The 13,672-nt window shown below is 38.2% G+C and overlaps 1 protein-coding gene across 1 annotated transcript in view; it reads right to left on the minus strand.

Moving 5' to 3' along the window:
- KIF13A (kinesin family member 13A) overlaps positions 1-13,672 on the minus strand; it is a 193,732-nt gene that overhangs the window by 102,742 nt on the left and 77,318 nt on the right. Inside the window, 1 exon segment of the mRNA XM_070584117.1 lies at positions 8,179-8,191. Coding sequence (XP_070440218.1) covers positions 8,179-8,191 — 13 coding nt within the window.

The raw sequence follows: 13,672 nt of genomic DNA on the forward strand, positions 1-13,672 counted from the left end.
CCAGACATTCTGTGGGCCATCTGGAAGACCTGGAACTGGGCCTCTGAAGGCAAAGCTACTGTGACGGAGGACGTTTTCCTGTTCTCCATCAATGCAGCGCGCATAATGGCACAATTAGATAGTGATTCTCCACTCACATACGTGCCCTCCCTCTGTACCACCTCCTGCCAACATCCAAAGTTTATGAGAAGGTGACTAAATGAACAAGCAACTCCCCCATTTTACCTCTATTTGCAGTATCTTTAAGACAAAAACTTTGGACTCAAAACTATAGTCACACTGATAAAGAAAAACACACCTACCTCAACTCTAAAAACCATGAGACAAAGGCTCTTTATTTATGTATTTATTTCTTAAACTAACAAGGAGGCATGAAGCAGGTGTCTCTATGTTGTGTAAAAGCTTACTTTTCTTTTTAAGGGAAATAAAATATTTCTATAAACACTGCATAATATGCTACTGGTGAAAGGATTAAAAGGTCACAGTTGGTCTATGCTGAAATAAATGTTTCTCTGCTTAGGAGTACAAATTTACAAAATGTAACACTTACCAAAGAGAAAAATCCAAATATATAGTACAAGACAATCTATACAAATATAAATTTGTTTTCCCTTTCCATTCTAACATGGTATATAAAAAAATTTCAATCTAACTTTTAAAAGTCCAGTAGAAGAATATCTTCATCTTTGCCTTGTCCTAACACAAGACTAGAAAAAATAACTTTTTTTTGAGGAAATTAGCTCTGAGCTAACTACTGCCAGTCCTCCTCTTTTTGCTGAGGAAGCCTGGCCCTGAGCTAACACCCGTGCCCATCTTCCTTACTTTATATGTGGGACGCCTGCCACAGCATGGCGTGCCAAGCAGTGCCATGTCTGCACCCAGGATCCAAACCGGGGAACCCCGGGCCACTAAGAAGCGGAGAGTGTGAACTCAACTGCCGCGCCACTGGGCCGGCCTGGAAAAAATAACTTTTAAGACAAAAGAAACTCAGTTCAGAGAGAACAAGATTAAGTAGCCTCAAAATGCCACCACCACCAGCAGCACACATATGAGTACCTGGTTTCTCTTCTTAATTTTCATTGGCAATTCCTTCTCTTCCCATTCCCCAGAGCAGGAGCATGGTGCTAGTCTCTATTCTCTCCTGTTTTCTATTGCACTTAACCCTTTATTCCTTGATAACTTAACAGATCTCCCTTCCTTCATCTCTCATCTCATTCCCACAAGAATTCACCTGACCTTTCTAGGGCAGAGACTGCAAACCTTGTAGAACCTGCTAGGCATCCATATCAGATGCTTTGCCATCATTTCCACTTCAACCCACTCTAAAACTGAACACATCAACTTCTCCCTGAGCCAAACCTGCTCTTTCTTCTTTAACTCCTGTTGAATTTTCAGTCACTCAGTTTCAAATTCCAGAGTAATCTCGGACTCCTTTTGCTGTATTGGCTTCTCTCATATGTTGTCAGCATCCAAGTCCTGGATACTTCATTTCAGCAATGTTTTGATAATTCTTCCCTTCCCGTCTCACAGCACTGCTCCAGTGCAGGCTCTTATTACCTCTTTTCTGGCATATTTTATTGAATACCATCTCTAGCCTCCCCAAAGATCAAACCAAATTCATCCTATGCTCTGCTTTCAGATGAACCTTCTGAAAGGGAGCCTCGACTAGACCCTGCTTTGTTCAAAATAGGCAACAGTGAGACACTGAAGGTATCAAGGTCCAACCCTGACATCAAGGTCTTCCAAAGCTGGATTTGGTTTTAACCTCTTTCTAGATATGTCACTCAGGACTCTCCTTCATGTACTGTTAGTCCAACTCTGTGCTTTGTCATTCTCTAAACACAGTCGGCACTCTCTTTTCTCCATCTCTTGCCACATCCATCTATAATCCAATGACTAAATACACATGGGGTTTTTTAAAAGGTCTTGTGCATTTTTTCACTAAGTATTTGTTGTTACTGCCATTGAGTCGATTCTGACTCCCAGCAACCCTGTGTACAGCAGAGCAGAACCCTGCCCGGTCTTTTTGCACCATCTCCTCACCTTCTGGCGCTATATCAGACAATGCTCTGCTGCTGTTCATTGGATTTTCATGGCCAATTTTTTCAGAAGTGGGTGGTGATGTCCTTCTTCCTAGTCTGTCTTAGTCTGGAAGCTCCACTGAAACCTGTCCATCATGGGTGACCCTGCTGGTATTTGAAATGCCAGTGGCATAACTCTTAGCATCACATAACATGCAGCCACCACAGTATGACAACCGACAGATGGGTGATGTGGTTCCCAGACTGGGAAACAAACCCAAGCCATGGCAGTGACAGCACTGAAGCTTAACCACTAGACCACCAGGGAGTGCTGGCTTTCACTAAGTATATCCCTAAGTATTTAATGTTTTTGAAGCTACTATAAATTATTGGGGTTTTGTTAAATTTTATTTTCTAATTTCATTGTTAGTATAAACAAATAAAACTTATATTTTGACCTTTTTCCTGCCACCTTGCCACTTATAATTTCTAGGAGCTTGTTTGGAGATTTCTTAATGTTCTCCGAGTATATGACCTTATTGTCTATAAATAAAGATATTTTTTCTTCCTCCTTTCCAATCTGAATTTATTTCTTTTTCATGTCTTACTGCACTGGCCAGGACCTCTAGTCAAGGCTGAATAGAAGTGGACAGATCAATATAAATGGAAAGTGTTCAGTTTTTTACCATTAAGCATGATGACAACTATGATTTTTAATGGATGCCCTTTGCTTTGTTGAGGTTCCTGTCTACTACTAGCTTGCTGCAAATATAAGTGTTAAATTTTGTCAAATGCTTTGTTCTGCATCTACTGAGATAAAAACATGGTTCTTCTTTTTCATTTTGTTAATATGATGAATTACACTTATTTTTTCCCAATTAATAGACTTTACTTTCTAAAGTAGTTTTAGGTTTACAGAAAAATTGAGTAACTAGTATACAGTTCCCATATACTTCCTCTTCTTGAGCATCCCCCTGCCAGTTTCCTCCATTATTAATAACTAGCATTAGTGTGTCATATTTGTTATAATTGTTGACCAACATTGATACATTATTCATAACTAAATTCCATAGTTTACATTAGAGTTCATTCTTTTGAACTGTAGTGTTCTATGAGTTTTGATAAAGGCATAATGTCATATATCCATGATTACAGTATCATACAGAATAGTTTCACTGCCCTAAAAATCCTATACTTCACCTATTCATCCCTCCTTACCTCCCACTCCCCCCAGCAACCACTGATTTTTTTCCCTCTCTGAAGGCACCCAAGTTTGCAGTGAATTTTAATTTGGGTTTAAAGTGGATCTGGCATTTTATAAGTACTGAATTAAAGGTAGCTATTATTAATAGAAACAAAGGAAATAGAATTCTAGGAGTACAGTTCCAGGGGTTGACATAAAGAATGTGAGACCTTTCCTGCATAACAGTTGAGTAGAAATAGTGATAATTCAATCAAATATTCAAAATGACATTCCGAACTTTCTCCTAATCAGCACTCCTACCTTAGAACACTTGTTAGTAAAATGCAAAAAATCCTTACACATAATAGAAATAGTGCACATGGCAGGCAGGTAGTTATTATTTGCCATTATCACAGAATTAGACATAATTTCAACAAGTGCCCAAACACAGACTACATGAAAAAATATTCCTTAGGAAAACACAAATTAATGACAAGAGAATCCAAGCTGGTGGTGAGATTTGTAAGGTCCAGCAGGCACTTTCCCTCTGGGGTCAGGCCAGAGGGGAGCATTAGGATCAGGGTCTAGGCAGGCATTTGGGTCTTCTGGAGAAGGGAATCAGGGCAGAAAGTGCTCTCTGGCTCAGTCCCTAGCAAAGTGGCTCTGTCTATCAGTGAAGAGGATCAATAATTTAGTTAGACTTGAACCTTCTTTCTGTTACACTGGTGAGTGTCTTTCTGCTCCAGCAGATCTGCCTTTTTTTCTCTCCATTCCTTCAACAGTCATTGTGTAGCTGCCATGTGCTATGGGCATTGTCCTAGGTAAACCACTAATTTTAAATGTCTTATAGTGCTGCCTTTTCCAGAATGTCATATAGTTGGAATCATATAGTAGGTAGCCTTTTCAGATTGGCTTCTTTCACTCAGCAATTATGCATTTAAGGTTTCTTCATATCTTTTCATGGCTTGACAGCTCATACAATATTCCACGGTATGGATGTACCGCAGTTTGTTTATCCATTCCCTTAGTGAACAACACCTTGGTTGGTTCCAGTTTTTGGCAAAATGAATGAAGCTGCTGTAAATACTCATGTGTAGGTTTTTGTGTGGACAGACATTTTGAACTCATTTGGATGAATATCTAGAAGTATGACTGCTCAGTTGTATGCATGCTCAGCATTGTAAGAAACCTCCAAGTTGTCTTCCAAAGGGGCTATACCACTTTTCATTCTCACCAGCAATGAATGAGAGTTCCTGTTGTTCCACATCCTCATCAGCTTTGGTATTGTCAGATTTGTGGATTTTAGTCATTCTAACAGGTGTGTAGTGGTATCTCATTTTAATGTGCAATTCCCTAAAGACATATGATAATGAGCACTTTTTCATGTGTCTATTTGCTATTTGTATACCTTCTTTGGTGAAGTGTCTGTTCAGGTCTTTTGTCCATTTTTTAACTGTGTGGTTCATTTTTTTACTGTTGAGTTTTAAGAGTTATTTGTATATTTTGGATAACAAACCTCTATCAGATGTGTTTTTCAAATATTTTCTCCCAGAAGTTTTACAGTTTTGCATTTTATATTTAGATCTATGATTCATGATCTATGATTCATTTTAAGTTAATTTTTGTGAAGGGTATAAGGTCTGTATCTAAATTCATTTCTGTGCATGTGGATGTCCAGTTGTTCCAGCACCAATTGTCTCTTCTGTACTTTATTTTGATATTCTCTGCTAACCTATCTTCTAGTTATTTAATTCTCTCTTCAGCTGGATTTATTCTGCTGTTAAACCCTATCACTAAGTTCTTAATTTTGGCTTTGGGTTTGTCAGGGTCAGAATTTCTATTGGGTTATTTTCCAAATCTGTTTTGTCACCTTTTATAATTTTCAGTCCTCTCTGACATTTAAAAAATCTTACCTTACATCTCTTTGAATATAATAAGTATAGTTATTTTAAAGTTCATGCCTAACAACTTGAATATCTGAAGCATCTGTAGATCTATTTCTACTTTTATTATTTCTGCTAGTTCTTGTTCATGTTGTCTTATCTTATAATACACCTCTTTATCTTCGATTGTGTGCTGGATAGTGTATTTTATAAAAGGTTTATGGAATCATTAGAGATGTAGGATCAAATGTGCTTCTTCTAGGTGCCTATGGGGACCTGGATTCTAGGATCATTTTGATCCAATTTTTGTGCTTGAGATTTTCTGGATCACACAAAGATCTTGCAACAACCACACAGCAATCCAAGTGAGGACTGGTTTACTTTTGTTTCACCTTTATACCTGACCCAAGGCTGGATGTCAATCCACTTTGTCGACCCAAAGTATAAGGAGTTTACCAAGGACTCCACCTCTAGCAGACCCTAAACTTCAACACTTTTGTCCCCCAGGACCCCTCAAGCCCTGCAAGGCTGTGAGAAACATCGCTCTGCCTTTAAGCTGCTTTTATCTGAAAGGCATACATCCAAACAACAGGTTTATCTCTCTATATTTCCACCTTCTCTTGGATCTTGGACTGCCAATTCCTCACTACACTGGTATTTCTCCACTGCCTTAAAGCATAAAAATATTAAAAAAGTATTTCGTCCAGTCATAGTTGTCCTCAGTTCTGCAGAAGTCAGAACAGGATCCTTCATCCTATGACTTCCATAAATATTCTGCCTCTTCAACAAATTGGTTTTATATTAAATTGTGATTAGGTTCCCTATCCTACCCTCATTAGAATGCTAGGATTGGGTCTGATTCATGCAGCACTTGTCCCCTGCCTGGAATAATTATTTGTTAAATCAAACCAACCATTCTTCTCTGATGCTTCTGCTAATTATTCATGTCAAAATCTCACTGTTTTTATAAATCAACAAAACTTCATGTTTATATAATCATCATTAAAAACACCTTTCTCTTTCCCATTTGCTTTCAATGTTTACAGTTTCCGCAAGAAAAGGCCTTAACTGTTTCAGTGTCTTTTAAAAAAATCTGACTCTATTTGTCACTTATTTGATTTCAAGATGACCTTTGTACTTTGCAGATGTGCCTTATGGCACATATGGCATGCATGTACATACTTAAACATGGTGATTTAACATTTTATTTTGAAAATTTCATGACCGCTTAGGAATTATTACTAAGATACCAAGTGAAACCACTAAGCTATATATCCTGGATAGAAAGTAACTACAACATTTCTGAGTATGAAGCAATTAGTGATTTTTTAAAAAATGTGTTTTTGTGTCTCTTTTTCATTTCATTGCTTTACTTTCACTAAGTAGCCATATGTGGAATTGTTCAGGATTTCATTGCCCATTTTGTGGTGAAAGAATTAAATAGATCACATGGTGGGCCGTCTGTTCTGAAACCTCTAGGAACCAACAGCAAGGGAAGGAAGGGCTACTTAAGGGGAACTCACATCCTTCTGAATAGCAGAGACACTGTTTTGGTTGCAAATTTCAGGGACTATATCCATATCAATAATTGCTCAGAGAGAACCTCCTAATCCCCAGATTATACTTCTATAAAATCATATATTTCTTCTTTCTTAAAAGATCTCATAGTATTTGTTTGATGTGTGCCTTCCTTGCTGAAGTTGAAACTCATACTTAGTGTCGAGGGCAATTCCTATACTGCCTTCAATAAACATAAGATAACATTTAGCATTTTAGTGGGTTTCCATACTTCAAAAGCTAAATTGGATTTTCCTTCATAACCCCAGAGGCAAGTAAGCCAACTCTATTCTGGAGCCTTACCTTCATACAATATATCTTAGATTATGACCATATAATGCGTGTGGGTGTAGCCTGTCTTGATCCCATCTCAGAAACCAAATCTATAATCAGCATCACTGGTCAGGGGCTAATTGAATTTCTCCTCCCTTTTGGCACTAAGTGTCCTTTTGATACCCAATAAAATACTCACCGGTAACAAAATCAGCCTTCAGTTATTCAGGAGTTGGTCATTCAGATCCCCTGCTTCTCATATACTTTTCCCCCACCTACTCTCTAACTTTTAGGCTTCTCACTGGTAAACATGGCATCGAATGTTGGCCAGAGCAAGGTGGACAATTCCAATTAGTGGACTTTGTGATTGGCTAGAAACTCCAATGGAGCTCATAAAGTTGGTGGATGGTTGAAACTCTATCTAATTATGATATCAACTATTCTTAGTAGGACACACAAAACATATTTTGCCCACTTAATAATCATAGTTACCACAGTATCAGTCTATGATGTTATGATTTTTGTCCTTCTACTTTCTTTGTTGTTAGTGCCATTGAGTCAATTCCGACTCCTAGTGACCCTGCGTACAGCAGAGCTGAACCCTGCCCGGTCTTTTTGCACTATCCTGTCACCTTCTGGCGCTGTACCAGACAAGGTTCTGCTGCTATTGGTAGGGTTTTCATGGCCAATTTTTGCAGAAGTGGGTGGCCATGTCCTTCTTCCTACAGCGTCTTAGTCTGGAAGTTCCACTGAAACCTGTCCACCATGAGTGACCCTGTTGGTATTTGAAATACCTGTGGCATAGCTTTCAGGGTCACAGCAACATGCAGCCACCACACTACGACAAGTGACAGATGGGTGATGTGGTTTCCTAATCGGGAAACGAACCTGGGCTGATACTGTACAGCCCCAGCTCCTCTATTTACTCAATCTGTGAATTAGGACATGATATTTCATCTCCCTGAGCTTCATTTCATCATCAATAAAATAGAACAGTAACCTGAAAGGTTTGCTCTGAGGACCGGAGCATTAATTCTAAGAATGAAATAATGTATGAAAGTGCTTTATAAATGTACAGGAGCATTCTAATTTTATATCATTACCAAAATTAATTGTTTATACATGGTTTAAGTTTTACATTAGAATGCTGATTTTTCTTCTCAAGTGGTGAGATGTTCCACATGGGTTATTATGATGGATAAAATCCTGGATTTCTGCACACTTAGCCAGTAGGCATGCCAAATTCCACATCAGTGCTTACCTTGGGAGGTTTCCTTAATGATGGAAACAAAAAATTTCCGCAGCAGAGGTAGAGAAGGTTGTCAACACAGCAGCCATATCAGACAGAAGCAATGAAAAAGAAAAAACATAAGGGAAACTCAGCATCTTGATAACATGATCTGAAAGATACTCTACTTCAACAAAGATCAGAAGCCAAATTCACTTCACTGCCTGAAGTGATAAACTCTTATATTTGCTAAAAAAACAGCATAGGCATAATGCATTTCTTTCCTGGTTTAACAGAATGGATACAGTCACTCAGGAGTACTTTTAATGATTCTAAAAATGCCCACAGAAGAGCATCAAGATAAAGAAAGATGCTGCCATCATATTGCATGTGGTCAAATACTTTTACAACAATTTTCATACTTAAATTTTCCTTAAGTTAGTATTAAAATATATGTACATTTCCTTTGATAAATACTTCATACAGGACTTTTTCCCACTTAAAAACCATAGTTCTAGATGACAATTTTCACATATTTCAACCCTGAACAGAAATTTAATAGCAAGTTACATCCTTCCCCGATCACCAACCACACATGCACTTCTTTAACATTCATTTTTGTATGTTAATAACTCAAAAATTACTGAAATCTCACCTGGAGAAAACTCTGAAAACAAAATAGTTCTCAAAGTAACAAACCCTTAGCCAGACCTACTTTGTAAATGTTTTCATCGTGTACAAAATTAAGGCGCTGAACTACGATTTTTTTTTTTTGAGGAAGATTAGCTCTCAGCTAACATCTGCCACCAATCCTCCTCTTTTTGCTGAGGAAGACTGGCCCTGAGCTAACATCTGTGCCCATCTTCCTCTACTTTATATGTGGGACGCCTGCCACAGCATGGCTTGACAAGTGGTGCCATGTCCACACCCGGGATCCAAACTAGCAAACCCCGGGCTGCTGGAGTGGAATGTGCAAACTTAACTGCTGCACCACCAGGCCAGCCCCTGAACTATGATTTTTATGGTATGTGATCCTATGACAGTTCTTGACCTTCCTGATGTAGTTACTCTTAATCAGCGTCCAATATAATCAATTCATAAACTGTAAAATTATTGTTAAATAGGAATGGCGGAAATTGTTCCATGGCTTTAATCCTTCATAGGGAACAGAATCATGAGGATAATAAAATGGATTTTCCGGGGCAGAGGGCATGGAAATCAAAAGGTGCAGGCAAAAATAGCATGGTGCCTTTTCTCCATCACTGAGTCCAACAATCCTCAGAGAGCTCTGAGAGTCCCAAACAAAACTCAGAGCTCAGTAGCAAGAAAAGACAGCCCATGGATTCCACAATCAGGCAGACAAACCTACACTTTCAAATCTAGGGAAAAAAATCATGACATTCCTATAAGGATGAAGTTGAAACATCATCTTCCTGAAATTCTATGAATTAGCTGAAAGGAAATGAGCCCTTATGTCATTACCTCTGACACTTAGGCACCATGGGAACATGATTTTTGTCTTCAGGTTTTAGAGGGGAACTCTGTCTAGAATAACTGGTATCCTGGCTGCTGTCAAGCAAGTCTCAACATTCTGTGTGTCTGCCCTTTAAAACAAGATAAACATTTATAGATGTTATAATAAAAATGCACGAGTGTTTTTAATTCTAGGAAAGCCATGGATATTTGCTCTGAGCTTGAGTTTTCTGCCAAGAAAATTTCCTTAAGTGAAACACTGCTCTGGAAGTCATCTGTTCTGAGCAGGTAGAACAATAATGAAAACTTTGTGCACGATACTGTTGACTAAGCCTTCTCTTATTTTGTTTGCTTTATTTTTTAAAAACCATTTAAATCACTATTTAACAAAGGAAAGAAAAATCACTTGGGTTACAATAAGGCAATCACACAAAACAGCACAGACGAAGCTAATAAAGCATATGTTTCACATTTTGGTAACAGTGAACCAAGTAACCTAAGGGGGGGGAGGAGGGGTAGAAACATGCTAATAGCAATCCCAGAGATCTCTCCTGAGTTCTCATGTGCTTCCTTTATGCTACAATCATTATCATTATGATGTACAATCATTATCACCAGCAGCAAAGAACAAGTGCTGGTTTGTAGCCAGTAGTATATTTACCTCCTAAGTTGTCCAATAAAGCAGCTATCCTTTCTTCATTGACATTCCAAGATTGTTTTCTTTATTCCTCTTAGGAAACGAATCCTATTTCAGCATTTTAAGTCCTTTAAAAGTATATCCCTTATAATTCTGCTCCCTTCTTTTATGTTTCCGACTACGGACTCCTTGTTAAGAATAAGTGGAGACAGGGAAGCAGAGGGAAAAGGGAAGCCACTGAATTCATCTGCAGCTACCCAAATGTACTCATCATTTCGTTTAGAGCAAGGACCCTTATTACAGAAGGAAAAGTCAGTCATGCAGTGCATCACTACTTCATTAATTGGTAAACCTTCCTTGAGGCATGAATTAGGTGATAAGCAACTAAGTCATCCTAATTCAGAACCAGAGTTTACTGCCCCAATCCCTGGAGGTTATATATCATTCTTTGGGAGTTGTGAAGAAAAGTCTTTCCAAAATGAGCAATACCAATACTATAATCAAATACACTATCCTATCCTTTGAAAAAACCTGATGTGATATTCCAATGTAAAAATAAAAGTTTTCACACATATATGAAAAAAGATGACATATAAACATCTATCAGAAACATAATATTAAACATATATTTTTAAAATTATAGCCTTTTGTTGATTATATCAATAGTGTTATCAATAGAATTCCATCTAACTCTGTCAGGTCCAGCTTATTGTTGAGATACCCGTATGGCTCAATTACAGTAAGAAAGAGGCAATATCTCTGGCTAAGTGAACATCCAGTGAAACAGAACAACCCTTGAAACAAACCTAACCGACCCGCAGACGTAGGCTTGGTTGCTGACTCATTAGAAAACAGAGCATTCCATTGACTTGGCTAGCGGCATGCGGTCTCTTGACCACTCTCTACTGCTCACCCTCTCATTCATCCTCAAAAAGTCCTTGTTTTTAATTACGTGAACCTCTGTAAGTTATGAGGAGATTTTTTTGTGTGTATTCCAAACAAACTGAATACAATTTGACATTTTAGAAATCACCAAGGTAATAATGTTTCTAGGTCCCAGGATTTGGAGAAGAAATAAGGAGATGCAGTTCTACATTGATAGTTGCTCTATCTTGTAAAACATTGAAGCTTCTTTTCTCTCCTAAGACAAGAAAGTCAATGTACCTCTTCAAGTCACCCACACCAGGTGTATTCACCACACAACTCATATAATTTCCATGCTTCTATCCCACGTCTGTCCTCCCGCTCTGCCTTATCAAATCTTCCTACTCTCTGAGACCCAGCTCAAGGCTCAGTTCTCTCAATTACTCACCAATTGTTTGAGATTACCTTGGCCTTCACCACCTTCATACTCAAGGATTCCTATGGTCAACAAAAGAGCTTAGCGCTTACTGGCACACATACAGTCCTGTAGCCTGCAGTAATGCTGTCTGTATTTGAATCTTTTATATCCTTAAGATTTAAATCTCTTGAAAGCAGAGGCCATGCCACATGCTACTTTCATGATCTATGTCCCCAATCCCACAGATTCATGTAGGACCGGAAGCATTACAAGAACTCAGAAGCAATTTTTTACATTAGTGAGTTAAACATAATGCAGATGTGAGGATTTACTTCGATCACCACCACAATCCCATGATCCCACAATTTGGGGGCAAGATTGCTTGCATTTAATAGCAGTGGAGACTTCAGAGATTGTTACAAATTATAGACTATTTCCAATGACTTATTTAAAAATAATTATTTCTCTAGACCAGCATTTTACACAGAGAAGTTCAATGGGGTATTAATAAGGGTCAAGCCCTCATAAGCTTCTAAGGTCAACTAAGTTCAGAAATGTAGCCTCAGTTTGATAAAACTAGAAGATATATACAAGCACTAGGAAATAGGACTATAAAGATAAGTTGGACCTATATTGGGCCAGGTCTTGAATGAGGAGTCGGTCCTTAATTTAGTAGGTAGGACAGACCTGAAAAGTTTAACAAGAGAGTGAAATAAAGAAAGCAGTATAAGCAAGATACTTTAACAACCCTATATAGCTGAAGCTTTTCCCCTCCACCTCACACTGAAAGATTTCTGGGCCAAGGAGTCTTTTGTCCGTTACTTAGAGCCTATTGAATACAGTTAGCTACTTAGAACTTGGATGGCTTAAGATCTTGATGTGCACAAGCCCTAAAACCAGTCAGTACTTCAAGAGACATAAATGCCCAGTGTTTTCTTCTGAAACAGAAATTTTGCTTCCATGTATTTGCTATTTTATTGATTGATTGTTGGAAATTGCCACAATCTATATCTGAAAGATATACACAGCTAAGTGATATTTGACTCCTGGAGACTAGTCTAAGGACATGTTCTTTATGAAGCCCCTGATTATCAGTTCCAGCTTGGAGAACTAAACCCCAGGGATCAAAATAATCCAAGAACTCTGCTAACTATCAAGTATATACTGAGTACCAATCCCCACACTGTACATTATAGGTGCTTTGAGGGATATTTAGAGGAAAGAGGCACAATCTCTGACCTCAAGAAGCTTAACACTTTGTGAGAGAAACAGATACACACATGAATGATTATTAAATGGACTACGATAAGTGTCACAGCACAGATAGGAACAAAGAATTATATTCTGTCAACAAATGTTTAACACCCACTCTATGCTACTTTGTTGAGATACAAAAATAAATCAGACATGCTGCCTTTCAGACAACAATCAACTGAACTTGTACACACATATTACAATACAATGTGATGTACAAGCAGCAGCCCAAAAGAGCAAGAGATCAGCTAGGAAAGTGGGCAAGTTTCTCAGAGGAGAAAAATCTAGAAGGCTGAACAGAGTCACCAAGCTGACAAGGCAAAGAAATGGCATCCAATAGGGGGAACCACCTAGGCAAAAAGCATTGGAATACATGGTCCACTCGAGGACCAGAGAGTTGTAGGATTGTTCTGCTAGTGAGCTCAGCAGTTTGGCCATAGAAACAGAGACGATGGGACATAGGATGATACAAGGTTGGGTTTTGCCAGATAAGTGGGTACAAAGGCCACCTTCACCCAGGATTTATTAACTGTAGTGTGAAGATGAGTTTATATACTTGTGAACCAACAAGTCAACATATTCATATATTTTTTAAAAGCACTTCTATAAATTATAAAAAGTAGAAGCGATTTTTGAAGAGCCCTTGAAACCTATCACAAGAAGAATGTAAATGCCAAAAACATTAAATTCCTTGACAAATACTGGTTTAAAAACTTTGAAAAGGAGTTAGAGTCAGCCGATTATAAAGCTTATAGGAAGCTACAGGAAAATTTTCTGAACATATGAAGAAGGGAAGTGTTCATTCAAAGGAAGTGTTACCAATCAAAGCAGACTTTTAACACTAATATATCTGTTTTGCTTTGGAAGAGTATATATTCTAG

The sequence above is a fragment of the Equus przewalskii genome, chromosome 19 (genome assembly GCF_037783145.1).
Source record: "Equus przewalskii isolate Varuska chromosome 19, EquPr2, whole genome shotgun sequence".
NCBI classification, from domain to species: domain Eukaryota; kingdom Metazoa; phylum Chordata; class Mammalia; order Perissodactyla; family Equidae; genus Equus; species Equus przewalskii.